Genomic DNA, 27,845 nt, shown 5'->3' with positions numbered 1-27,845 from the left:
ATATTCTTCTCTTTACGACTTCCTGACTCAATGACGAGCATGCTAGTTCCCTTTGTACAACAAAAAAACTGTTCTTTTTTCTTGGGTCTGACAAAAGATTTTTGGTGAATGGGATTCTGGCATGGAAAGCAGGAAGTGGAGTGGTGATCTGGATATTAACTCAAACAAAAGAAACAAGTTTCAGGGCTAGTATTCCTAGAAGCTCAATCACCCACAATAAGCAGGCATTACTATCTGTGAGCCCCTGGTTCTTGTAAATTTCATTTCAATGGCAATGAGCAGGAGAGAAGTTTCTCTACGTTTTGTGGCTTTCCTCTGCTTTTGGGCTTCTGCAAATGGTTTGCTTTCTCCCAAAGGTGTAAACTTTGAAGGTAACTCCGAAATTTTTTTCTTTTCTCCTTCCTTCTAAATCTGCAACAAGGGTGTTCATTGAATCTTTGGGTTTTCATTTGATGGAAAACTTTCATCTTGGTGTTTTCTTTGCAGTGCAAGCTTTAATGGGAATAAAAGCTTCTCTAAAGGATCCCCATGGTGTCCTTGATAATTGGGACACAGACTCTGTTGACCCATGTAGCTGGACTATGGTCACCTGTTCTCCTGAGAGCCTTGTCATTGGCCTGTAAGTCTTTATTACAATTCTGTTTCTTCCAACAAAAAACAAATGTTTTCAACACAAAGAATGATGTCAATTCTCGAACATTCTCCTCAAAAGAAAGGAAATATGTTCTGAAGTATTTGAAACGGTCTTGTTGCAGAGGGACTCCCAGTCAGAACTTATATGGTACTCTATCTCCAAGCATAGGCAACTTAACAAATCTTCAGATTGTGTAAGTTCCACATACTGGCAGGCAACGTTAAATTCCTTAATGGGATTGGTTCTTGTTTGCAGTCTGTTTTAATTACTCTGTTCTGCACGACTTTGCAGTCTCTTACAGAACAACAACATTACTGGGCCAATCCCTGCAGAGCTTGAAAGGCTCTCAAAGCTTCACACGCTTGATCTTTCAAGTAACTTCTTCAATGGGGAAATTCCTCCCTCTCTAGGTCACCTGAGAAACCTCAAATACATGTAAGCATTTCTAAAATCATTTTTCCTGCTATTGATGAAATCATTTTTCCTGGGTTCATATCTGATATGGGTATCTTGAATTTGGTATAGGAGACTTAACAATAACAGTCTCACAGGAGCTTTTCCGATGTCATTGGCTAACATGACACAACTTTCCTTTCTGTAATTCTCTTCATCTCTTTTTTGTTCCATTATACCCAATTCTATGATTTCTATAATTGGAATGTTTCTAAAGGGTTGTTTAATCATTCAGTGACTTGTCCTTCAACAATCTGAGTGGACCTGTGCCCAGATTTCCTGATAAAACATTCAAGTAACTCTCTCTCTCTCTCTCTCTCTCTCTCTCTCTCTCTCTCTCTATGCGTGTGTGTGGAAAAACATAGAATTATATACTAAACTCTTCTTGCTCCCTCTTCTATTTTCAATTCTGGCAGCATTGTTGGGAATCCTCTGATCTGTGCAACAGGCTCCGAACCAGACTGCTATGGGAAGACACTCATGCCGATGTCCATGAACTTGAATGGTTCACAAAGTATGGAATATATATTTACTTTGTTTTGGCTTAAGTTTATTTGTTTAAATAATTGCTTCCATTTTTTTTTTGAAATTTGAAATTTCATTGTTTTGTGTACTCATGTTGATTCTGATATCAATTATCTTTGCTCCTTAAGCCGCCCTACCCTCTGGCAAACCTAAAAGTCAAAAAGTAGCCCTTGCCTTTGGCTTGAGCCTTGGATGCCTCTGTCTGATGGTTCTGGGATTTGGATTGTTTCTGTGGGTGAGGCAAAGGCACAACAAACAGATGTTCTTTGATGTTAAAGGTCAGTAAAAGATGATATAACACTTTCACAAACTAAATCATTTTGTGATCAACTTGATAAGAGCTGGCTAAGTTATATGTGATAACTCTCTTGAAATTTCAGACCGGCATCATGAAGAAGTTTCCCTTGGAAACCTGAAGAGATTCCATTTCAGAGAGCTTCAAATTGCAACCAACAACTTCAGCAGCAAAAGCATACTTGGAAAGGGTGGCTTTGGAAATGTGTACAAAGGAGTTCTCCAAGATGGGTCCGTTGTGGCTGTCAAGAGGCTTAAAGATGGCAATGCCGCTGGAGGAGAGATCCAATTCCAGACTGAAGTGGAAATGATCAGCCTAGCAGTGCACCGAAACCTCCTCAGATTATATGGCTTTTGCATGACACCCACAGAAAGGCTTCTTGTTTACCCCTACATGTCCAATGGCAGTGTTGCTTCTCGTCTCAAAGGTAATCTTGTTAAACGACAAGTAACAACATAAATCACCACTTGTCTTAAAATCTTAACCTCTACACTGATACTATATTAAATCACCACTTACTTAGACTGGAATTGATATTTGACAGGAAAACCGGTCTTAGACTGGGGCACTAGGAAGAGGATTGCCCTAGGAGCAGCCAGGGGGCTATTGTACCTTCACGAGCAGTGTGACCCAAAGATAATTCACAGAGATGTGAAAGCTGCAAATATATTGCTTGATGACTACTGTGAGGCTGTGGTAGGAGATTTTGGGTTGGCAAAACTTTTGGATCACCAAGATTCACATGTGACTACAGCAGTGAGAGGCACAGTGGGGCACATAGCCCCAGAATATCTTTCCACAGGCCAGTCCTCCGAAAAAACAGATGTATTTGGATTTGGAATCCTTCTGCTTGAATTGATTACAGGCCAGAGAGCACTAGAATTTGGCAAGGCAGCCAACCAGAAAGGTGCCATTCTTGATTGGGTGAGCACAAATACTAATGTTATTGACTAACTAGTCCAATTCATGTGTCTTTGAAGATGGTTTATGCTTACTGATGTGGGTTATGATGACAGGTAAAAAAAATCCATCAGGAGAAGAAGCTTGAAATGCTTGTGGATAAGGATCTTAAAAGCAACTATGACAGAATTGAGCTTCAGGAGATGGTTCAAGTAGCTCTCTTATGCACCCAATACCTTCCAGGCCACAGACCAAAAATGTCTGAAGTAGTTCGAATGCTTGAAGGTGATGGGCTTGCAGAAAGATGGGAAGCTTCTCAAAGAGTTGAACCAACCAAGTGCAAACCCCATGAGTTTTCTGCATCGGATAGATATTCTGATCTCACTGACGACTCTTCTGTACTAGTCCAAGCAATGGAGCTCTCTGGCCCGAGGTGAACCGATTCCAAAATTCATTTATTTATTTTTACTTTTATGAAAGTTAGAATTTTGAGGAACAAGTTATAGTTGAAGCTGTTCCACGAAGTTAATGAAAGATTGGAAGTCTATGCTGTATAATAGTAGTATATTATAGCTCCAAAGGGCTTTGATGTTTTCTTCAATTGTACAGGATATGATTTGAGTATCTGACACTTTCAGATAGAAAGTTTTGGTTGTTTGTATTCCATTTTGAGTGCCAAAAAAGGGGGGAATATCCATTAAATCCCTGAGCTTGTAAGAAACAAGATAATGTTCTTCACCTAGCTTTTGCTGATTCCTTTAAATCTGTTGTGAATGTTTGAATCCAAAATCTTAGCACCATATTCATTTGGCTCGCACTGAAAATCATTCCAATTGCTACACATCATCTCAAGTATGGGGGAGTTTGCTAGCAAAAACTTGATTGATTTCAGCTCACTTCTCCTGCATTCCAATGCTGGCAGATAGCTGAAGGAGCAGTCAGATTGGCACAGTGCTTGCATAAAGAATCTATTTTTGATCAACTTTTACAGAATTGAAAAAGACATAGTTAATTGCCCTACAGCCACTTCAATGTAATATGTACAAACCAATGTAAGTCAGGCCATGACATTAATGCGAATTTGTAGGGCCTCCTCCATGTTGGATTTCAAAGAAATCCATAAATCATGATTTCATGTCAAAGCATTGAAGAAAATAGTGAAAGAGACATATATACCTGCAGCTATTGAAACTGCACTTGTTCGTCTTCCAACTCTCAGGTTTCTCACACAATGATGTGATGTGTATGGGTGAGTTTCAGAGTTTGGAATGGGGACCTCAACAACATATTTACAGAGTCTTAATTCCATCTTTACCCATTATAATAAAATGAATTTAAATGGGCCTCTAAATTGGTTGTAATGGGAACAATGAAACGGAGAGAAACCGGTCCCTTAAAACAAAGGGACAAATTTGTTTGAACTTGAGATGATCCACATTCTAAATTGGTCTCTACACATATAATTTAGCCTGCACCACTTTAATGCACGTGACATAATCAAGAAGCTGTGCTTCTAGAGACGTGTCGATGGCCCAGTCATCTTAGTGCATTGATCACACTTAATGGGTCTTTATTTGACAATATACAATGTATAAATTAGATGATCTATGTAGACTCATTTACAAAAAAATTCTTACAATCTCCCAATTAGGCAACATAGGTCATCTTAAAAATTAGACATTGTACACTTCATGAACTCAAAACTTTTACTGGCAACGTTTATGAGTGTCATCTCTATAACATACAAACTCCCACTAGAAAAATACATAACTAGTTCAGCAGCTTTATTGCTTTATTATCACAATAAATCTTTGGTGACCTTTCAATGCTACCCACAACATGAAAGCTCATAATTTATGGTTGCATTTAACGGTATATATAAAATTAATGTTATTTTTAAAAAGCTCATAATTGCTTTTTAAAAATAATTTAAATAGTGTAAAACCATTAAAAATGAAGAGAATCATATTCCTAATCTCCGATATTCTTGCAACCTCCCGTTGCTCTACGGAAAAAGTTAATAGAGGCGCAAGTTTGTGTGCCGAGGGTATGGCTAAATGGCTGAGTTTTTGCTTTTCTCAGAATCTCTTCTTGAGCACTAGTTGCTCGAATAGGTGAAAAACACTCATGATGACTCAATAAATATATGGTGTCCTATATTACCAATGATCAAGAGACCCACGAGTCCCATAAAAACTAAACTAAAAACTTCTCTCTAACCAAAGGAAGCAACTTTCATTGAATGCCGAGATTCAATGCCACAGACGGATTCCAGCATATTGAAGGCCTTTGATTCAGTCTGTTCCTGTCAAAGGGATATACCAAAAAAAAAAAAGAAAAAAAAAAAAAGAAAGAGCTGGTTTGAAGATTGAAATTTTTTTATAAATTTCTGACAGGATAATCTAGGATTTAAATCAGGTACATGTAAAAATGTAAAGACAGAAGGGATGGCTGGAGGAAGAGACAAGGCCTACAAGGTTAAACTGGTAACCTTCACATGATCCGAAGCCCGATCAACTTGCAGAAACAGCGAGTCGGGAATCCTTTCGCCGCCGTATTTGACAATAGTCATTGCCTCAAGCACCGGTGAATGAGAAAGAATAAACTTGATAAACTCCCACTCGGTTCTTGTGCCCCATATACCTCTTATCTTCACTACTTTAAGTTTGTTGAAGTAAGTGTCTAATAGGCACTGTGCCCTTAGAAAATCCAGGACGGTGTTTAAAACCCCACTTGAATTGCTAACCTAAACAAGGTCAACAGGATATCAAACTCAAATTCATCAAATCAAACAAGATAGAAATAGATAATCTTGGCCAACAATCCGGAAAGCGGAAAGAAAATATAACCAAACTCACCGAAATTATGAGTTCCTCTAGATTTGGGGCGCTACTAAGCATTGAAAATGAGACCCTCACATCCTTTAAACTGTCAAATCGTACTTCCCTTAGGTCAAGCGCAAAAAGATGGTCTAGCATGGCAGGAAGTCTCTCTGGTACATCATTATAAGCAAGAAACTAGCAACAAATGCAGCAAGTACATACAAGAAAGATAATTAAAAGTCAAGTAAAAACAAAACCAAAACAAAACAAAACAAAACAAAAATCAGAAAAACAAAATAGAAAAATCATTACCTCAAGAAAATGAGTGGACAAAATAAGCTTTTTAATACCATACAGACAACCAATAACCCTGACCAAATTGCAAGCTGGTCCTTGATCAGGGTGCCGGGGTATCATCTTCAAGCGAATATCAACACTTGAAAGGAGCGGAGCATTTTTGAGGCAAATATCTTCAAACTTGGAATCTATTTTCAGATACTTCAGGTTAAGATTGTTGATTTTAAGAACAGCTGAATGATCAATGTTCAACAATGTCAATCTCTCAAGAACTGGGCAGTTAACAATTAAGAATTCCAGTGTGCCACTGCTGATGGAACTGTGAGCGAGATGAAGGCTTGCAAGAGAGTTGAATCCTCTGAATGAAGTAGATAGGTTGATTACGCACCCATAAAGTTCCAAGCAACTTAACTGTGGACAAGAGAATAGACAAGCTGGCAACTTAAAACGCTTAACACAGTCAAACTCCTGAAGAATCAACTCCTTAATACCTCTCTCAGTTAAAAACTGAATCCACTGATCCAAATCAGAATGGATTGGGTGGCAATAAGCAGCAAGCTTAAACTTCTCTATTGGACCACTGTGATTTGATTGGACCTGATGAATGATTTTCATAATTTCTTTCCATCTCAATACTTTGTCTGATAAACAACTGGAGAGGCATTTATCATCAATAATGAACTGTGAAAGGCTAGTCCATTTATACCTCCACTTACTTGATAAGAGACTGGTCCTTGCAGCTTCTTTTAATGGCATGTGCACAAGAATGGTATCTAATACATCCCATGGTAGATTGCTAATCCTATCAATGTTTGTGTGCTTTTCCATCTCAGTCATACCAGGCTGGTCAGTTTTCCTCATGTTCTTTTCAGATGAACAAATTTGAATGGATGTCAATTCTTCAATAAAGCAGATACTTCAGAGGCAAAGTACATTAACCTATGAAAAGAAAGTGGTAAATTATAAACACAAGGTATAACAAGAAAGTGTTCAAACTTACCAAAAGATTAACTCAAAATAAGATGAAATAAGAATATCAATCAGATAATATTCTTCAGATAGGCCATAGGGGATAATTAACCACCCTCACCAACAAAAATATAATTCAACCAAAATCAGTGCCATGCAACTGCTTTTCTTATGGTAGTAATACCAATAAGCAAAATTATTTACTTCTTTTTTAAACAAATAAGCAAAGTGGTTCATAAGAAGAGTAGCCAAGTGATGCACAGGCCCAGTAGAACAACCTTCCTTGCCCCTCCCTAACTTCCCCAACCGTTTCTCTTCTCACTCCTACATATTGCATAACCTAGTCTTGCCAACCCATAACTTAGTTTATCCGCTAGGTCAGTTATCCTTCTGAAGCACAAATAAAAATGTTGATACTGATTTACTAATTTAAAAAAAAAATGTTAATACTGATTCAACAGCAGGGTCCTCTTTTTTCAAAGTGAAACATAGGAGAATTGGGTTTGGGGGTAAGTCAGCAGTATCGGTCTCTAATAATATAAAAGTACATGTATCAGGCCATTCTTTGTATCTAAGGTGGCTTCAAGTGGGTTACAGTCAACACCATTTTCTACCATGCATATAGAATGCAACAATATGCAGCCAACTAATTTAAAGCCCTACGTATTGCATTTTACAGCGAATATTATCATGCGAATGCATCTATAACTTGGTCTATGTCTGATTCCACCTGCTGTAACCCACTTTACTAACTGAATATTTATCCATTACAACAGTCCTTTTAGCCCTGTGTATTCCATATTACAGGCAAATATTATCATGCGAATGCATCTATGACTTGGTCTATGTCTATTTCCACCCGCTTTAGTATCTGTATATTTGTCCATTACAAAACAGTCCCTATTGATCCCAATTTACATACCACACATATCTTTCCAAATGACCACACATGCCTTTGCACCCTTGTGTTGGGGCATCCATCTGACCTATGGGCTCAATGCCGAGCCCAGAAGGCCTGAAGTATCACATCTACTAATATATCTTTAAGCCATTATGAGTGCAGTTACACAGGTATTTTTATATCAGGCTATATGCCTTTCTTCTTGTATAAAATTTCAGTTTTTTCTTTTTTCATACTACCCAAATAATACAACCCCATACAACTACAATGCTGCTAACCCACTAGTGCAACTGCATGTAGAAAATTTAGATCCTCCTCTCACAATGATGAAGGCCCATCTTTGCTTCTTGCTCTCTTCCACCTCGCCAAAAAGCCTTCCTGACTGCAAAAATTCATAACACACTAATCACTGCTTGTTTTTAGTTTTTCTTTTTTTGGTTTTGGTTGTAAGGGGGGCGGTTTCTTGGGAAAGCATCGGTAGTGACATGTCTTATCTTGTAGACTATGAGGAGACATGAGCCCTTCAAGGAATTATGGTTCAGAACTAGATTTTAAAACGGCATACAAAAAAATAGAATGATAATAAATATTCGAATGATCATTCAAATACTTCAGAGAGTAGAATGTGAATTCCAATGTCAAAACTATATGGTACAGTCAATTTTTGTAAGCCCTTCAATTAGATGGCATCCTTTTTCCAGCTCTACTCTGTCCATGTTAAAAACTAGTAAGCTGTACTAAACAAAGAAAATTGAAAATATATTGTTGCACTAAGAATTGCTTTGTCAAACTTGAGGACTTCCATCCAACTCTGTCACAATTTACTGTTTTGTATGGTTTGCTACATTGTATATGACTACTACATCTGTGTTGTAGCAACCACAAAAGTTTCTCGCTTGAAAATTTTAATTCCTTCTATTACTAAAGTGCAAAGACCCTCTTTCCCTTTACTCTCATTTACCATTGCAACCTTAAACATCTGAAATATCCATTACTATATACCATGACAAGCATTAGTGCCTCCAATTAACCATAAGATACATCATTCTCACTACATTTCAATCTCTAGTTAATCAAGATCTTATATTTAGACCACCAACTTATGTCATTTTAGCTGGTAAACTGCTATTTTCACAGCTTACACGTAATTGTAAATTAACCTAGGAGTAGATGCCTTTAGGCCATAAATACAGGTCGCAATATGGCCCTTAAAGTGCATACCACTGTATGTCCTTACATAAATCTCTTGGAGGACTAAAGGCTATACTTCCCTTTCTTTCTTTTTTTTGTTTGATAAATAAGTGATTCATTAAAAAGCACAAAGGGGCGCAATCCTAGTACACAAGAAGTATACATAGACACACAACCCTTTAAAGATAAAATGAAGAACACAAGTCCACAAATTGATGCATGGTAGAAACTTGAGGATATTCAAGGCTCCTGCCCAAAGAAAAAACAATTTGAGAAACCTAGTGCTAAGCTCCGCCATTGTCATTTCCTTATCTTCAAAACATTGAGCATTCCTCTCCCTCCAAATAGTCCACATAAGGCACAAAGAGGCCATTCTCCACACCTCCCTCACCATTTTATTACCTCTTTGGCCTTTCCAGCAAGCTAGGAGGTCAATTACCCTACCATGCATGACCCAATTCACATCAAAAAGAGTAAATAGAACACTCCAAAGAGCACATGCCACATCACAATGGAGGAGGAGATGATTGATAGACTCACCACTCCTCTTACACATACTACACCAATCCACCACAATCAAGCCTCTCTTACGGAGATTATCCAAAGTGAGGATCCTTCCTAGAGTAGCTGTCCACACAAAGAAACTTACTCTAAGCGGAACTTTAACCTTCCATATACTCTTCCACGGGAAAGAAGAGCTCCCCACCTCGTGCCTCTCCGAAGAAGAAGAAAGCACTCCAAAGAAGGATTGCACCTCAAAAAGCTTTCTCTTGGAAGGAATCTACCAAATGCGGTCCACACCCCCCGAATGGTGCCAGGTCTCATACAATATGCTGTAGAAAGCCATCACCACCTCCACTTCCCAGTCCTGAGCCGCTCGTAAAAAATGAACATTCCAATGAACTTCCTCATTCAAAATCTGCATATTATCACTCACCCGAGCCTCTTTGTTTCTAGCAATACAAAACAATTTAGGAAAGGCCTCCTTCAAAGGTTGATCCCCACACCAAATATCATGCCAAAACCTAATATGGGATCCATCTCCTACTTCAAATCTGATAAACTTAGAAAAAGACTCCCACCCTCTCCTAATATGCTTCCAAACCCCAACACCAAAAGACCCCTCAACCTGTTTTGTACACCAACCTCCATCCATGCTCCCATATTTTACTCCAACGACCTTCCTCCAATAAGCTTTCCTCTCCATAGCATAACGCCATAACCATTTCCCCAATAAAGCTTGATTAAACCTACGCAGATTTCTAATCCCCAAGCCACCATTCTGCAAAGGAGAGCAGACTAAAGACCATTTAACTAAGTGATACTTCTTCTCCTCATTGGTACCACCCCATTAAAAATTCCTTTGCATCTTCTCTAACCTATTTGCCACACTCGATGGAATGGGGAAAAGAGATAGCAAATATGTTGGTAAGCTAGAAAGCGTGCTTTTAATCAGCGTTAGCCTCCCCCCTTTTGATAAAAGACCCATTTTCCACCCCGCCAACCTCCTTTCCATAGTCTCTAGCATACTGTTCCAGATTGTGGTAGCCTTGTAATGCGCCCCCAAAGGAAGCCCCAAATACTTCATGTGTAAGCCAACCACCCGACAACCAAAAATGCTAGCCAACAAATCAAGATCCTACACCTCCCCAATAGGAACAATTTCTGACTTCAGCAGATTTATCTTTAGACCTGAAACAACAACTTCAAAACATAGGAAAAGACGGCATAAATTACGAAGTTGTTCCTCATCCACATCACAGAAAATCAGTGTATCATCCGCAAACAACAAGTGCGAAACGCTAAAACCAGGATTGTGCACAGGACCTACAGAAAAACCTGCAACCAGCCCCCTAGCTTCAGTTTCCACCAGCATTCTACTCAACACCTCCATAATAATAACAAATAACAAAGGAGAGAGAGGATCTCCTTGTCGAATCCCCCAAGTACTACTAAAAAAGCCTGCTGGTTCTCCATTAACCAAAACTGAGTAGCGAACCGTAGAGATACAAAATGCTATCCATTCTCTCCATTTCTCCCAATACCACATTTCTGTAGAAGGTGCAATAAGAAATCCCAATTTACATGATCATATGCCTTCTCAAGGTCCAACTTGCATAACAAACCAGGTATCCCAGAGCGGAGACGGCTATCAATGCATTCATTCCCTATAAGGACCGAATCCAGAATTTGCCTCCCCTTGACGAAACAATTTTGAGACTTCGAGATGATCTTTTTTTTTTGATAAGTAATTCGAGATGATCTTAGACAACACAGGTTTCAATCTATTCACTAAGACCTTAGCGATAAGTTTATACACCACCCCCACAAGACTTATCGGACGAAAGTCCTTGAGATCCACAGCCCCCACTTTCTTAGGAATGAGAGCAATAAAAGATGCGTTTAGGCTTTTTCTGAAAACTTGCTTTGCTGTGAAACTCTCAAAAAACTGCCATAAAGTCTTCTTTTATCACCCCCCAACATGCCTTAATAAAACCCATAGAGAAGCCATCGGGACCTGGAGACTTGTCTCCCTTCATATACCCCTTTCTTATATGGCTATATTACTAAAGTTGAGGTAGCTTCATGATTTCCTATTCAATCCCCAAATTATCTTTCTGGACAGAACATCACTTGAAATCAGGCAACATATTTTACATGAAGCACCACATTTCTCTTGGATTCTAAAGGCTTAGAGAACAACCAAATGTTTCTTGTATAGAAGTGCATGCTTCAGTCAGTGTTAACAATCCCAGAAACCTTTCAAAATTTTCTAGCATCATTTTGTTTTTGTTTGCTTTTTCTTTAATACTTTTGAGCACCCAAAGCAAGCTACAGTGAAGTAAACCATCACTGACTACCTTCAGATTTCACATAACATCCATCATTTTCTAGCTTCAAATAGGCTCAGTTAAATCTTCCTCAACTTGTGACATGCATACTTGTGTACTTTCACAGGCAGTAACAGGCAACGCTTTTGATTCCAAACTGAAAGCTCAGTAGGAATTTTCCATGTTGCAACCTACATTTATCTCTTCATGAGGCATTTAAGATGGGATGGGATTATAGTGTGAGTGGATTTTGTTCATCAACATTGGAAATTCCAGTACATGCCTTTTTACCATAAACAATAATGAATTGACAACCCATATTTGTTGTATGCCAATGCACTTTAGACTAACCACCCATAAACCATAAACCAAGATAGAACTGGATAAAGGCTAGCAAGAGGGAGTCCTGTGAGGACTTAAACTGGATAAATCTATCATCAGTTTTTGGCACAAATAAACCAAAACAAATTATATAATAAATAATCGAGCTTCATTGTTTTCTGCACTAGTTACGCACAGATGTAAACGCTGCTATAATCCCTAGCTAAAGAACATTCCCAACGGAAATAGCATGTATGTAAATATCCCTTTTACTGTTTTAGTAAAAAGAAAACGATCATGATCCACTTAAATATATCCAATTACAAAGGAAGGCCTACACACTCTCACTTCTGCCATTAGTAAAATCAACATAAGTTTCCTAATAGAAATCTAAACTTCTGTGAAATTCCATCCACATATGCCAGTGTAAAAAGAGACGTTCTTTGCCCATCTCTTGCCCATTTCCGTACAAGAAATGGGCAAATCCACCATTGAATCCCACATATTCAATCATGGATTTACAAAAGAGATGGACAAGAAATGGATGCAACACTTCTCTTAAGAAAAAACTTGCCACTCCAACCCTCAACCAGCTACATGACATTCCAAATCCTCACTTATTTTCCAATGTTTCACCAACCAAATGGAACATTTCTGAAAAAAAAAATAAAAAAATAAAAAAATACACCAATCCAAACTACAACTGGGCACATGCCATCTTCACAAATTCAAAACAATCTACAAACTTTAGCACCTATTTATCAAAAAAAACACAGACCCAATAACACATACATATAAATACACGTAAACACACACACATAATACATAAATATACTCGGAGAGAGCGCGAAAAAAGAAGAATATTACCGTGCCATCGGCGGTGATCGGCCGTGGTCACAACCAGTGGTGAAGTTGTCGCGTACCAACAAAAGGTGTTTATACTTCTGAGGACTTTGGGAACTGGGAAGACGAAACTCTGTGTTTCCAAAACCTTCCCTTCTTTGCTTATTGGTTTTCCATCTTTTTTATTGTAACAGTAGTTTGTAATTCCTTCAACTGCTTTTTATGCGAGGATTTATTCCAATCACAAACTTTTTTCGAGTTATCAGTTTTCTAGAGCATATCAATTCTTTTGTATAGAATCAAATCAATTTATTTTAGAATAGAATAAATAATAGAATCAAATCAATTTATTTCAATCTAATTTTTATTTTTATTTTTAATTAGATGATTGAGACTTTGTTATATTGTGTTTATAATAATTTTTAAAAATTATAAAAAAAACAAATGTTAAAAAGTCTAGATTATTTAATTTATAAATACTCCAATGATTCTACATAGTCTTGATTCCAAGATTATTTACCGGCCATTTGGTGAGCTAGCTCATAAATGTTGGGTTTAAAGGCATGAAGTCAAAGTATTCAATCTTGTCAAAATCTTATAAAAATGTACAATTATGTATTACTAGCCCAATTATGTATTGCTAGCACATGACCCGCTATGCACGAAATTCTTTTATTATAATTTAATTTTAAAAATTAAATGCATCTTTATTTCAGTTTTCAAAGTCAAAAAAATGTGCGTAGAAAAATTTATCATACTTATTTCAATAAATAAAAAGTCACACTATAGGTTATACATCGACACATTACTAAATATAATGACACAATCATACATGGTATATTACATGAATGTATAAAATGTATCTACACCGGTCCTTCTCCCATCCTTCTCTATATATATATTAAAAAAAAAAAAAAAAAAAAAAAAAACCACCTATTAGATTTGTAGGACTCACCTAAGTAGAGGTGGATCCAATATTGGGTTTGTTTTAAAAAAATGAGGATGGAGATAGGAAAATGACTGGGGTAGATACTCTAGCATTTTTCATGCCTAAAAATATCAAGAATAAAACTTTGATTCTGATTATCAAATCATTAATAAAAAAAATTAGCAAAATCTCTAAATATTGTTGGTGTGATATACCTATTATATTTCAATACAAATAAAACCCATATATTTCTAAACATGGAAAAATAAAATATAGAGAAAAATAAACAAAATATTGTTTTATGAATAAAAAATAAAAAATATTTCACTCAACATTTAATGCAATCAAATAAATCTTCTCACATCAGGTTCAATGCTTAATTATCTCTTCAATATTTCAAAAGCTTTTTTATGTTCCTTTTTTATGCATAATAATAATATAAATTTTTGCATTTTTTGGCTTTCAAAAGTATAAAAGGAACATTAAAGAAAAAAAGAGTCTAAAATCTGTTAAGGAGCACGCCTCATGAAGCAGATGTCACTAGTTCAAATTTCTCATCCTCTCTTGTCTCAAATGTCTAAAATCCAAGTAAATCATACAAATGAAAAATAAACTTAATAAAACGTTCAAATGAAGAACAACTCAACAAAAAATTTCACAAATAAAACGAAAACATATTCGGATCTCAACCCAAACCTATATTCATATCGGATCATCAATTCACACTGGTGCGTATAACATTTATTTTATAAGTTATGTATTCACACGCGCATGCGCGCACACACCTTTATTATAGTTACAACATACCTTCTTTTCTTTTTTTGTTGATGTAAACAAAATAGAGTAATTGGCTCAAAAAAAATAATAATAATAACAATGTTACATATTACATCACTATCTCAAACAATGCATTGTCAATCCATCAATTTTTTCTTCTTTCTTTCTTTTAACAATGATTAATTTAAAGGTGGATGAGCAATGGCACGTTAGTATACTGAAATAATGATGTGATATATAAGATTACTTAACAACATAATACTAAGTATTGATATTTTTCACACCCATGCCATCTCAGCTAATGTGAGGTATTTAAAGCACAAAATATACTTCTTTGAATAACGTTAAAAACCATAATTTTATTTTATCATTACCGGCCCAATTGAAAAAATGGTGTTAATCGGCCCTTATTTAAAAAAAAGTTAATAATTGATAGGCACCGTCACATCAACTAACAAAAATATTAGTGAGATATAGAATTTCGTTACAAACTGTTCTTGTGATCAATGCAACTGTTTTCGTTCTAGGCCGGCTTAGGCTCACTCAAGGCCCAATCAGGGGGTACAACTTGTAGAGGCATGGAGCCCATTGGGCTGCAAAAGACCATCCTTGAAATTCTTTACTTTTATATTTATTTATTTATGCTTCTTATTATAAAACTTTTTCCTAATGGAAATAAAAATATGAACTGGTCACCATATAAGAAGTTTTTGACCATCACACCAGGCTACGACGAAATTCGGAAAACCATAATCTATATTAAAAGGTGTATTAAGGTTTGTTAGAGCATGAAGTTCAAGAATAATAGTTACGGTTGAAGATTATCATGTTAAAGAATATCACTGAGTCATACTAAAAAATAAAAAAATTGGCTATAGAGATTCCGTGCAGTCAAAAATTAATACACACACGAAGGGGTTTGACAAGAAAGTCATTTCTATCCCATCCATTATTGGGATCAAATAAAAACGAAGGATATCTAAGTGACTTAGCACGGCAAAGCACTCTTCGAGGGCATAGAATGTCTAATTTTTTAGTCAGAATCTCGACAGAAATGTCTCTATTAGATTCTCCGGTCGAAATACGGGAAAACTCCATTCAATTCTCGATGGAAACAGAGTTTTGCGAATTCTCCCCTGAATCACTTAAAAACTATTATTGAGTTACAATTAAAGTTTAGCTATAGTTAAAGACTATATCACCTAGTTATAATAGAAGTCTATTTGTATTAAACATAATTCTCTTATAAATAAGAACATATTATATTATAAAAAACATCACTCAAATAAGAGCTTAATGCAGTCTTGGGCTAAAACTTTATTGACTATAATTCTTCTTGTTGTTGGGATTTTTCGCTCAAATTAAGAGCAAGCTTGAACAAATATGAAGTTCCTCTGATTTCGTATGATTAATGATATTTGAAGTGCCATGGGTGTGTTTCCTAGTACTCTGGATTGACCTTGTTTGAGCTGAGCATACGTCTTCCATTTCGCTTCTTCCTCTGTTCCAATCAATCTAAAGGATCATCAGCCCTATACGTCAATATCTGCCTGGTGACCAATGCAATGCTTATTGTCTACCTCTACAAATCGACAACTGCATCACGTTAAATCATCGCTTATTCTAAAAACGCCAACCGACAAAAAAGATTTAATCGTTCAATTGAAACTTAAAAAAAAAATAAACAGGGTATTTGAGAGTATATGGTTGGAGGCTGGATAAAAAGGTTTGTCGAATTGTGCTGGTTTAGTATTATGGATGGGGCAGAAGAGGAAGGCACATCAAGTAGTAGCAGTGAGGTGTTGAATTGGGACCCAGAAGCAGAAGGCACATGAGGGGATGAGAAAGCAGCTCCCAATTATGTGGTGGAGGTGCATCCTAATCTAATCACGTATTGCGTGGCGGCCCCCTGTTGGCTGGAAGAATTTCCAATTTTAAGGGGTTGCCATTCTGCTTCGGTGGAGAAGTAATCGGTTCCACGTGAGCGATGACTCTGACAAGGAGACCCAAACGAAGTGATACAAGTCAGCATCGCTGTTGTCTGGTGGGCAGCTCGGTCTTGTGGTTGTACGAGTCCTATACATTGCAATCACCATTAATTAACCACGTCAGCACGTGTAAGAAATGTGCAGTATTTTCATGCATAATTGCGTCATTATCACATCACCTATAAGTTATAACACGTACATTTATTTATTGGACCCCTTCAGCATGAAGGAATTTTATATATCATTTTTTGTTCATCCCAACTAAATCAAATAAGAGTAATTTTATATATATCATATACGTCTCTAAGATGATGTGACAGTGTTTATTATTTGTTCTTATTGTCAAAGAATAATTGATTCAATAGTTGAAATAAGAGTAAAATGAGAATGCATGTATGACTATTCAAGCAGGTCGGTTATAACCGCTAATCGCTTATAACCGTTAACTGTTTTAATAGACGATTATTAAAAATCGCTAACCGCCTAAGACGTTAGTGATTTTAGGGGGTAAGGCAAGGCGGTTATAACCGCCTTCATTTGTATATACTAATATAAATATATATTAAATATTTTATAATAATAAAATATATTAATTTTTTCATTTGTATTTGGATTAATAGATTTGGGCTATTTATGACTATGTATGTAAAATATATAATCTGGTATGTGATGTTTTGGGCTAAGCCTTATTCAAAGCTTCTTTTTTTTTTTCATCTTTTTTGGAACATTTTGGCCTGAAACCCTTAAAATAAGTCCAAAAAATATGTTAATTAAAAGTTCAAAACACTTCAAAACTCAAAAGCCCATATAAAAAAAAAAAAAAGGGGTTATAAATCCGTGGGTTATTGGATTGAGAGTGATGATAGAGTTTACGCCGGCGTGCATCAACAGTGATGCACGCCAGGCGTAAATTTTTTTTTTTTTAAAAAAAAAAATTAAATAATAAAATAATAATTAAAAAAAAAAATTTATGCATGGCGTGCATTACTGTTGATACATGCCAAGCATAAACTCTATCATCACTCTTAGATTGAATAACCGCTAACTGCCTAAGCGGTTAGGCGGTTAACGATAATTAAAAATCGAAAACCATCAATAATAACTCTTTGATGGGTTAGTCTATTATTATTACTATTATAATTATAGGTTGATGTGACAGCGACATGTATGGCATTTTTTATTCTTATTGGCATAGGATGTCGTTACAGGTTAGGGAAGCATAGGCATGTCCCTATGTGAAATTTTTGTAGATATCATATACTTTTAGAAAGATAACCTTGGACTTATGGTCATTTGGTGTGTCTAAATCAGGACAATTTGAAACCATAGAACTTTGCATTTAAGTAATTGAAATAAGTTAGTTTTTTTTTTAAAAAAAAATAGGAATCTTTCAAAATTCTTCGATAAAAATCAAACGTTACATAGTCTATACAATCTAAAAATTCTTACAATCAAATCATATTTATATATACTAATATAAATATGATAATAATAAAAATATATATTTACAATACATTTATATATACTAATATAAATATATATTAAATATTTGATAATAATAAAATATATTAATTTTTTCATTTATATTTGGATGAATGGATTTGGGCTATTTATGACTATGTATATGAATATGAAATATATAATCTGGTATGTGATGTTTTGGGCTAAGCCTTATTCAAAGCATTTTTATTTTTTTTTCATCTTTTTTGGAACATTTTGCCTTAAACCCTTAAAATAAGCCCAAAAAATACGTTAATTAAAAGTTCAAAATGCTTAAAAAACTTAAAAGCCCATATAAAAAAAAAACAGTTATAAAACCACAGATTATTGGATTGAATAAGCGATTGTAGTTATTAAAAATCAATAACCGCCTAATACGGTTGCCGTTACGGTTGCGGTTATAACCAACTGATGGGTTAGTCTATTATTATTATTATAGGTTGATGTGACAGCTACATGTATAGCATTTTTTATTCTTAATGGCATAGGATGTCGTTACAGGTTAGGGAAGCATAGGTATGTGAAATTTTTGTAGATATCATATACTTTTAGAAAGATAACCTTGGAGGTCATTTGGTGTGTCTAAATCAGGACAATTTTTTTTTTTTTTTTTTTTTTTGATGATTTGAAACCACAGAACTTTGCATTTAAGTAATTGAAAGGAAAAGTTTTTTTTTTTTTTTTTTTAATATGAATCTTTCAAAATTCATCGATAAAAATCAAACGCTATGAAATTACAAAGTCGATACAATCAGAAAATTATTACAATCAAATAATATTTATGACATTAGCTTCTGTTACCCCACGTACAAATTCAATTATGAAATAAATTTGTCCTGAGTAAACTAGATTTTAGACATGTGTAGCCCAAATTTCTAAAACTTATTTTTCAGGTCATGAGAGATAATTCTTTACATCGATCTAATCCTACTTGACCCAAAAGTCCGGAGTAACTCACGTCTTCAACCTAAAAGCAAGGACAAAAAGAACAAAAAATAAATCAAATCAAAAAGCTAAAAACAACAAAACCTCACCAGAAGAAGCAGCAGAGAAGCACGACATCGTAGACATTTCCAGGAAGACACGACTTGGTGCATAAGATCCATGCGCCAATGCGTGAAAAACATGCTCCGGTCTGCTAGACTCCCAAGTTTTTTTTTCCCCTAAATTGACAATGTAATTGATTAAATTGACATATGTTCTTAAAACATGCCATATGTAATTCCCACATTCATTTTAAAGATTTTTAAATATTATATACTTTAAAGACAAACATCAATTTTATAGGCTAAATTAAAAAATTTCTTCCCATTTAACTTGAAAAAAACTTTATTTATTTATTTGTTTAAAGAGTAATGATAAAAATATACCATAATTATCTTATAATACTCACGTATCAATCTCAACCAACCATATTTGTTAACCAAAAAAAATTAAGAATTAATTAAGATTGGCTATGATAGGATTGAAAAACATTAATTATGAGTTTTAACCACTAACAAAAAAAAAAAAAAAAAAAGTGTTAGAGAAACATTAATAAGAGTAATATGAAAACTGTTTGTCCGTCATGCTGAGAAACAAATCCCACTTACTGATGCAGTGATGGTGGACTTCAAATGTCAAATCATGGGTTGGAACACCACTAAAACAAAAATCCCAACCACTTGCAGTGGCATGCCGACATCAAATACAACGTTAGAAAAAGAAAAAAGAAAAAAAGAAAAAAAGAAAAAAATACAGTAGAAGCAGACATATGGTGTATAATCTTCGTTTCTTCTTCTTCTTCGTAGGTATCTTTATGAGTAGTTCATGTATATTATGTGATTGCAGCTGATGGCCGATATGGTGGTTGGTTATACGACAGCTACAGTTATCTATGGTCATGAAAGAACGTTGGTATTACAGGTGCATGTCAATGTCGTTCCCCCAAGATAATTTATGTTGCAAGCATCATTAAATAAACTGTCTCAACAATATATTAATTAACCGCCAATTTTTAACATTTTCTAAGCACCCATTATTGTAGTTTTTATTGTGTTCATTCAAAAATGAGGTGACTTTTAAAATTATTATTTGATCAAAATTCAATAGCGATCAATCACAGGCTAAATATTAATTTTAATAATCATATCATTATTGGAAGAACATAGGACTGACATAAAAAGTATTTATAGCATTACTCATATATAAGGGATGAGTAATATTATTGAGTCATTTAATAAAAATTTGACACATTAACTAAAAAATCAAATACAATAGAGATAAAAACATAGTATCTTTAATTTAAATCAACCCCATGATTTTTTCTATTCATTCTAACCCAATTGTTACCACTCACCGAATCCCCCACACTGCCACGCACCTCCGAGTCTCCTATACCGGAATCTCAAAAATCAACTAAGACGGTAGTTCCGGTGGTTTCATTGGTGGTTTTGTCAATTAGTATTTTGTCATGAGAAGGAAAAATATTTGATATGAAGGGTTATATCATTTTTTGGCATTTCAAACTTTGGTGTCTGTTTCTTATTTGTAGGTGTAAAACACTCAATTTACAATACGACTTTTTTTGACATGTCCGTACAAGAGGGGGAGGGAGATTCGAACTAGTGACCTCCACTTCATTAAGTGTGGTTCCAGCCGATTGAGCTACCTCTTGGGGACTTATAATACGACTTATTCACATATTGTAAGACACTATTATGCAATTATTATATCTAAAATGGCGTGACAGTCAAAATTAATTATTCACTTCTTTTTAACAAACACCGATAAAAAGTATAGATTTATAGTTGCATTACGTAAGACTGTACTAAGTAACATTATTAGTAAAAAAAAAAAAAACCTGGACACAACTGTCTGATTAATCTTAAAAGTGTCAAATCGCTAGTAGACGAAACGGACACACCATCACGTGGTACTCACGTGTCAGAGTTCTCAAATATCATCGAAACATATTCTCCGTTTTTGACACGTATGTATGCCGAATCTTAGCACCTCGAAGTGGACCCCAAATTCACAAGTTCCCTCACAAGCAACAAAGCAAGTGAACTACACTCGTTGATCAAAATCTCTAGAGCTATTAATATATATATATTTTTTTGTTTGAAACTATTGTTGGATTAAGTAATTCAATTTTATTATTTTAGAGTTTATTACATGTTGTAATTCAAATATTTTAAATTTTAAATTGTACAAAATATCAGATTTTACTGAACCCGTTTGGGAGTGCATTTTTAAATAAATAATTTGCATTAAAAATCAAATCGTAATTTTGGATCGATTGGGATTACGATTTTAAAAACGCAAATTTTAAAATCGTGAAAAAATTCTGCCTGTACAATTTTAAAAGTGACGATTTTAAAAACACAATTTTTAAAATCGCATATATTAAAATTGCACTCCCAAACGGAATCGATTTACAAGAAATTTTGAATCATTGTAGTTATTTCAATGAAAAAACGTGGTCCCCATCGACACAAAAAAGTTCATTTTGGTCTCAATTCAACAACAAATATGTCTAAACTAATTGAATACATCATATAAAATAAATATTAAAAGATAATAAAATAATGTAATTTTAGTTCGTAGTTTGTTATTTAATTTTGATACATTTTGATGATGTGGAGCTAAACATTAACTATTATCACTTCTTAAAAAAAAAAATTTAAGAACTGATTTTCATTGTTACTTTATTCCAATTTTATAGTAGACTAGCAGTTTTATAATAATCTATTAAAAATTATTATTTAATAAAATATGATGTACTTAATTAAAAAATACCGTTAACCGTTATTTATTTATTTATTTTTTATAAGCTCTTTTACTAATCCAAATGGTATAAGATAGGAGTTTATTAAATAAATTACTCTTAATTAAAAAATAATGATAGAAGAGAATGAGATTACCAAAATCATCTACTTGCTCAAAAAAAAACAAAAAAAAAACAGAGAAAAGTGTGTTATCCAAAATGAGGGGTGAGCCTTAAAAAAGCCACGGAGCTAGAAAATGTGGTGGGTCCCACAAAGAACCTCTGACTCAACTCAACGATTGGGGGGCCCACCCTAAAGCACAGCCAACCACAAAGATAATGTAACAACCATTCTTGTCCATTAAATGTGTGCCACGTTTCGACCTGTGGATTCTCTCCCTCCCAGCAGCCCACTTGGCCCCCCGCTGCCTACAGTAGTAGTAAGTAGCAGACAGACCCCTCTCCATTCGCATTCACAAAAGGCTGAGAGCCACACAGAGAGAGAGAGAGAAAAGCAGAGAGAAAGAGAGAGCATGTTGAAGGAGGAGACTAACGGCGGTGGTGGTAAAGGTACTGGCGCCAACACCTGGGCACGTGTCTGCGACACGTGCAGGGCCGCGGCGTGCACGGTGTACTGCAGGGCCGACTCGGCCTACCTCTGCACCGCCTGCGACGCCCGGGTCCACGCCGCGAACCGCGTGGCATCGCGCCACGAGCGCGTCTGGGTGTGCGAGGCGTGCGAGCGCGCCCCGGCGGCCTTCCTCTGCAAGGCCGACGCCGCCTCGCTCTGCACCGCCTGCGACGCCGACATCCACTCCGCCAACCCGCTCGCGCGCCGCCACCACCGCGTGCCGATCCTCCCCATCTCCGGGAGCTCGCACGTGCCGCCGGCCACTGACCCGGTGGATGGGTTCTTGGGCCAGGATGATGTGGACGAGACCATTGATGAGGAAGATGAAGATGAGGCTGCATCGTGGCTGTTGATCAACCCTGTTAAGAACAGTAACAATCAGAGCAATGGGTTCTTGTTTGGCGGGGAAGTTGATGAGTATTTGGACCTTGTGGAGAACTATGACTGCCCTGATCAGAATCAGTTCAATGATCAGTACAGCCACCACCACCACCACCACCACCACCAACAGGCGCAGCAGCAACTTTTTAGCGTTCCCCAGAAGAGCTATGGGGGTGACAGTGTTGTGCCAGTTCAGTGTGGAGAAGCAAAGGCTCAGCTTCATCACCACCAACAACAGGATTTCCAATTGGGTTTGGAGTTCGAGTCCTCAAAAGCTGCTTACAGTTACCCTGGTTCTATTAGTCACAGTGTAAGCTTCTCCTTGCTACACATATTCATCAAATTTTCAAATTCAGTACATGTATGATTATCTCAAATCATTTCAATTTCTAGCTATATACTGAATATGCAAAATTCATGAGTTGGGAATCAGGTTAATTCTCACCTGAACAAAGCAAAAGTCTTCTACTTTCACTAATTTTCTTTCATGTCAATTGCTGAGGCAGAGGATAATACTCTAACGTGTGTGTTTGCAGTGCTTCTACAGGTTGAAATCTGAGGGGTATCTTTTGATCTTTTTCCTGCACTTTATTAGCTCTTTTCCTCTTTTCTCAAGCATTTCTCCTATAAAGGATGGAATCCGGTAGCATAAACGATTCAGTACTTTTTGCTTTCTTCTTTCCCTTTTGCTCCATGTCATAAAGTGGGGGGGGTGATATTTTACACTAAAATTTATTATGCAGATTATTAACCTTGAGTGTTTTTCTGTGATTATGCAATTAGGTCTCTGTTTCATCTATGGATGTTGGCGTTGTACCGGAGTCATCGATGAGCGATATCTCAATCTCTCATTCAAGACCTCCCAAAGGAACAATTGATCTTTTCTCTGGACCCCCATTGCAGATGCCAGCCCAGCTCACACCACTGGACAGGGAGGCGAGGGTCCTAAGATACAGAGAGAAGAAGAAGACAAGGAAGTTTGAGAAAACAATCAGGTATGCTTCAAGGAAGGCATATGCAGAGACCCGACCGCGTATCAAGGGCCGGTTCGCGAAGAGGACGGATGTAGAAGTTGAAGTGGATCAGATGTTCTCCACAACTCTAATGGCAGAAACTGGATATGGAGTTGTTCCATCCTTCTAAAAATTCAGTGACAGAAGAAGAGAAAGAAAGTCTCTCTCATATGAGAGTTTTAGGACTTATTGCTAAAGCTCTAGTACTGATTATATGTATTGTCCCAATCTAATTGGTCTAAATTAATGACATACATGCTTGGTAATTTTGTACTAATTTTGTATTTCTCTTCCCCTCATGCAACTCTATCTTGTAAATGCATGTAAATTTTTCATTTCAAGTACAATCCTCCTTTTTGAGTTCTTCTTTAGCTTTTCATTTGATTTCAAATGAGCAAATTTCTGAAAAAAAGGAAGCACAAATATAGTACCTGAGTGTAACAAAAGCTAAGTCTGCCTAGCATCTTGTTTGCTGCAGTCAATTCATGCACTTTTTACTTGTTTTATGCGATACAGCCATCCCTGTGCTACCTATTGGCTCCAGCTCTTCCAGCTCACTATTGGTTGAAGATTCTTGGTTTATTTTGGAGAATTTCACGACATCAAAGACAAGCAGAAGTGTCAATCTCTAAATTAATGAAAAGGGAAACTGGTTTGTGATGTTCATCTATGAACATGATGATGGTATTGTAGCAGTTAGATTAATGTTGGTGGATTTCTTAGAAAAGAAAAGAAAAAATATATTATATTGCATACTGCAGATTATTAAGTTCAAGAATCAAATGAAGGTATAAAAAGAGATAATCTATCATCTTCATTGGTGCAAATGGATAACCTTTTAATATGTTTTCTGTTGAGACTGAGAGCAAAAGATATGTTCTTGAAACAGGCTGTTTCATATCTATTCATTTCAATTATCCAGCATAAGAACTAATCGCCACTATTACGTGAGCTTCATCCAGCAGAATGAACATATTCCTCTTTTACGTAGCAAAATACTACAGAAGAAAGCCTCCTCCTAGATAGCATATTCCATATGAAAAATCAAGAGTTTCTAGGAAATCAGATGACACTTTTTGCAATCAAAAGAGAAAACCTGTGTGAGGAAAGGAAAAGAAAAGTTTTAATGCCCAGAAAGGATAAAAGAGAAGGGCTCTGGTGGGGGTTAGAATCCAAGGCTCTTAAGACTTGATACTTATTGTATGCAAATAATAATGCAATTGGCATCATCAGGAGGGCCTCACTGATCCTAGGAATATCCATTTATCTGCAACGTCATGTGTCAGGTATCTGTACTTTTTCTTTAGTCAGGAAGCATTGAGACAAAGATTCTCATTTCTTCAATGAGAAATTATGCCACCAGTTCTTAGTTGTACACAGCAGAGGGCAGAGATTGGTGGAGATATTCTTCGTCTGAATTGCCTATATTCGAGGGGAAATCATTTCGGTTTTTCAAAAGAACCAAAAGCTCAAACGAAAAGAAAAGTTGGAGTTGGGTGTCATTGTCACCACTGAGTGAAGGTGCTTGATCCTATACTTGCTCTCGGTCACATTTGCACTATGAGTCTTTGACCATGGCCTGGAGCACTCGAACAGAGTGGAGTAACACAGTGGGACCAGTAGTTTTCGAGATATAGCTAGGTTTCATGAATTATAATTGATATTCCTTTTTTCTAATTGAAAAGGTTGGCGGGGTAGATCAATTGTGATTATTCTACTTTGGCGTAACTATACTAGTATCTATCTATTGAGGGCTGTACAAGAAGAGCTTAAACAATGAAAACCACGTGCGCTTCTTCAAGTCCAACTGAGTTATAGGCTGACCAAATCCTATCAGGGCATCAATAAAACCCAAAACGGTTAATACTAATAGAATTGAAGATTCTCATTTCGAAAGTTAAATTCTCACCCTAATACATGTTCAACTACTTTGATAATTTTCTTGAGACCACTGAACCACCACAACTAGTCAAATTGATACTCCTTTTACTTATTTAAGGAAAAGGATGTTTCCAACATAGTTATGTACATGTTTCAAGTTAGCGTTGGTTAAATATTCATTAAATAGTTAAGGTGATTTATTATAATATCAGCCTTGACTCTACCATTATACATCTTATTTGAAGGTAATTACTCCAAGTGTTGGAGGAAGTATAAACATATTAAATAATTAAATTTATCTATTTTCATCTATATAAGACTTTTAGTTCTTGGAATTGAGTAAGGTTCATGGAGGTACTCAAATGTGAAAGACAGGCTTTCAAAGGAGAAATAACTTTTTCATTTTGCACTTTCAAAAAAAGTGGATAGCACTTTGCACTTTTATGGAGGTAAGGATAGGGGAGAACAAAGTTCAACCATAGAAAGTTGAAATATTCTTGGAGGTTATTGTTGGATAGCTCTAAAGCTTGATATGATCTAAAATATCATTCAAGCCTACCTTCATGACTGAAGAAAAAGATATGCCAAGATAATTGAGGAAAAGAAACTAGAATAGAAATACAATAAATATAGAATCAAGAAATAATGCTATTTGATTTACAATTATTAGAAGGGGGCCAGGGGCTAAGTACGGTAGCGAATAAGGAATATTATCATAATATGTTACAATTATGGTGATATTCTAACATCTCTTTTCAAACTGTATGCGTCTAAGCCAGCTTCAGTTTAGATACAAGAGCGTGAAGCAGACTAGGTAGATGTGATTTTTTGAATATGTCGGCAAGCTAATCTTTGGAGGAGACTAATCCTAAATGTAAGGTGCCTTGTTGAAGATGATGCCCGATGAAGTGAAAACCAATCTCGATATGTTTGATGCACTTATGAAAAGCATAATTATGGGTAATCTGTATAGCATTCTAGTTGCCACAATGAGTTGGAGAACTAACAATTTGTCAGCCAATGTAATCACAACAGTTTAGAAGTAGTGTTAGCAAGCGCACGGTACTTAGCCTCAGTGTTGGATTGTGTGATAAGGGACTGTTTCTTAATGCTCTAATAAATTAGAGAAGTCCCTAATAAGAAACAACAACCAGTGAGGGAGCGGTGATCTGTGAGATCACCAACCCAATTTGCATCAAAATAGGTGCATAACTCAAGGGAGGAATGTGAAGAGAAGTGTAGTCCTTAAAACAAAAGTCTATTGACATAACACAAGATACGAAGAATAGCAACATAATGAATAGATTGAGGCGCACTCATAAACTACTAACCAAGTGAAAAACATAAGAAATATATGCTCGTGTTATTGTGACATATATATATATATATATATATATATATATATAGGAAATACCTTAAGAAAACCGCCCGCCGAGGTGGTGTCATTTTGATGGTCTTGTCCTTATTTTGTAAGTGCCCATCGTTCTTATAACCTTACAAAAATTCACATCATCAATAGTTTACCCATAATAAAATATATTTATTCTCTCGAATTGAGATTCGATATATAATATTGCACGATCAAACTTAAAAATGACAATCTATCCCTCGATTATTAGACATTTTTAATTTGCTTCCCCCGATATCATTTACGGTCAATTCTAGTTGGACATGAAAATGAAGGGCAATTGATATGAGAATAAATAACCTAAGGTTCACTTAATAAATAGGCCTATATTAATTTCACAGTTATGAGCCCATTATGTAGTAAATAATCAAGCAACACCCACTAAAAACCAACCTTACATAAAAAATGTGACAACTCCCCCCACCAAAAAAAACATAACTTCTTCTATTTAAATTATTTACTGAGCGGTCAACCGACGTTACTCCGATGATCTTATCTTTATTTTGTCCATCATTTGGTCGACCTTAAAAAATTTATTTATTCTCTATAATTGAGAAATATAATTACATTATCAAACTTAAAAACATGAAAATCTACGTAAAAAAAAA

General features: G+C 35.8%; 3 protein-coding genes and 1 pseudogene across 4 annotated transcripts; 2 read left to right on the top strand and 2 right to left on the bottom strand.

The window, feature by feature from the left end:
• LOC132182373 (protein CLAVATA3 INSENSITIVE RECEPTOR KINASE 5) lies at nt 1-3,589 on the top strand. Its single transcript, XM_059595603.2, has 11 exons — nt 1-371; nt 487-619; nt 756-827; nt 926-1,069; nt 1,160-1,231; nt 1,323-1,382; nt 1,504-1,601; nt 1,741-1,890; nt 1,993-2,334; nt 2,452-2,831; nt 2,924-3,589. Exons 1-11 carry the CDS (start codon nt 269-271, stop codon nt 3,242-3,244), a joined length of 1,875 nt encoding a protein of 624 aa, XP_059451586.2. The 5' UTR covers nt 1-268; the 3' UTR covers nt 3,245-3,589.
• Nucleotides 3,590-5,164: 1,575 nt separating this feature from the next.
• Nucleotides 5,165-13,213, bottom strand: LOC132181261 (F-box/FBD/LRR-repeat protein At1g13570). 2 transcript variants are annotated; one of them, XM_059594393.2, is made up of 5 exons: nt 13,007-13,213; nt 8,119-8,178; nt 5,942-6,865; nt 5,666-5,824; nt 5,165-5,553 (listed from the first exon to the last, which is right to left on the bottom strand). In XM_059594393.2, exons 3-5 carry the CDS (start codon nt 6,785-6,787, stop codon nt 5,278-5,280), a joined length of 1,281 nt encoding a protein of 426 aa, XP_059450376.1. In that variant the 5' UTR covers nt 6,788-6,865; nt 8,119-8,178; nt 13,007-13,213; the 3' UTR covers nt 5,165-5,277. The 2 variants fall into 2 exon arrangements, with proteins under 2 accessions (XP_059450376.1, XP_059450375.1); XM_059594392.2 differs by lacking the exon at nt 8,119-8,178.
• On the bottom strand, nt 9,207-10,881 carry LOC148585944 (uncharacterized; annotated as a pseudogene).
• Nucleotides 13,214-22,344: 9,131 nt separating the features above from the next.
• LOC132180912 (zinc finger protein CONSTANS-LIKE 2) lies at nt 22,345-24,312 on the top strand. Its single transcript, XM_059593905.2, has 2 exons — nt 22,345-23,245; nt 23,719-24,312. Exons 1-2 carry the CDS (start codon nt 22,457-22,459, stop codon nt 24,076-24,078), a joined length of 1,149 nt encoding a protein of 382 aa, XP_059449888.1. The 5' UTR covers nt 22,345-22,456; the 3' UTR covers nt 24,079-24,312.
• The last annotated feature ends 3,533 nt before the right edge of the window (nt 24,313-27,845 follow it).

This window comes from Corylus avellana, chromosome 5, assembly GCF_965113065.1.
Source record: "Corylus avellana chromosome 5, dhCorAvel1.hap1.2, whole genome shotgun sequence".
NCBI lineage: Eukaryota > Viridiplantae > Streptophyta > Magnoliopsida > Fagales > Betulaceae > Corylus > Corylus avellana.
Note: the sequence above shows the minus strand (reverse complement) of the source record. Positions and strands in the feature narration are given on the sequence as shown.

Coding starts and splice junctions, on each gene's coding strand:
- LOC132182373 (XM_059595603.2), top strand. CDS start 269: ATGGCAATGAGCAGGAGAGAAGTTTCTCTACGTTTTGTGGCTTTCCTC. Junction 372..486: donor CAAAGGTGTAAACTTTGAAG/GTAACTCCGAAA, acceptor TTTTCTTTGCAG/TGCAAGCTTTAATGGGAATA. Junction 1,070..1,159: donor CTGAGAAACCTCAAATACAT/GTAAGCATTTCT, acceptor AATTTGGTATAG/GAGACTTAACAATAACAGTC.
- LOC132181261 (XM_059594393.2), bottom strand. CDS start 6,787: ATGAGGAAAACTGACCAGCCTGGTATGACTGAGATGGAAAAGCACACA. Junction 5,825..5,941: donor TGTCCACTCATTTTCTTGAG/GTAATGATTTTT, acceptor ATTTGTTGCTAG/TTTCTTGCTTATAATGATGT. Junction 5,554..5,665: donor TAGAGGAACTCATAATTTCG/GTGAGTTTGGTT, acceptor GACCTTGTTTAG/GTTAGCAATTCAAGTGGGGT.
- LOC132180912 (XM_059593905.2), top strand. CDS start 22,457: ATGTTGAAGGAGGAGACTAACGGCGGTGGTGGTAAAGGTACTGGCGCC. Junction 23,246..23,718: donor CTGGTTCTATTAGTCACAGT/GTAAGCTTCTCC, acceptor TTATGCAATTAG/GTCTCTGTTTCATCTATGGA.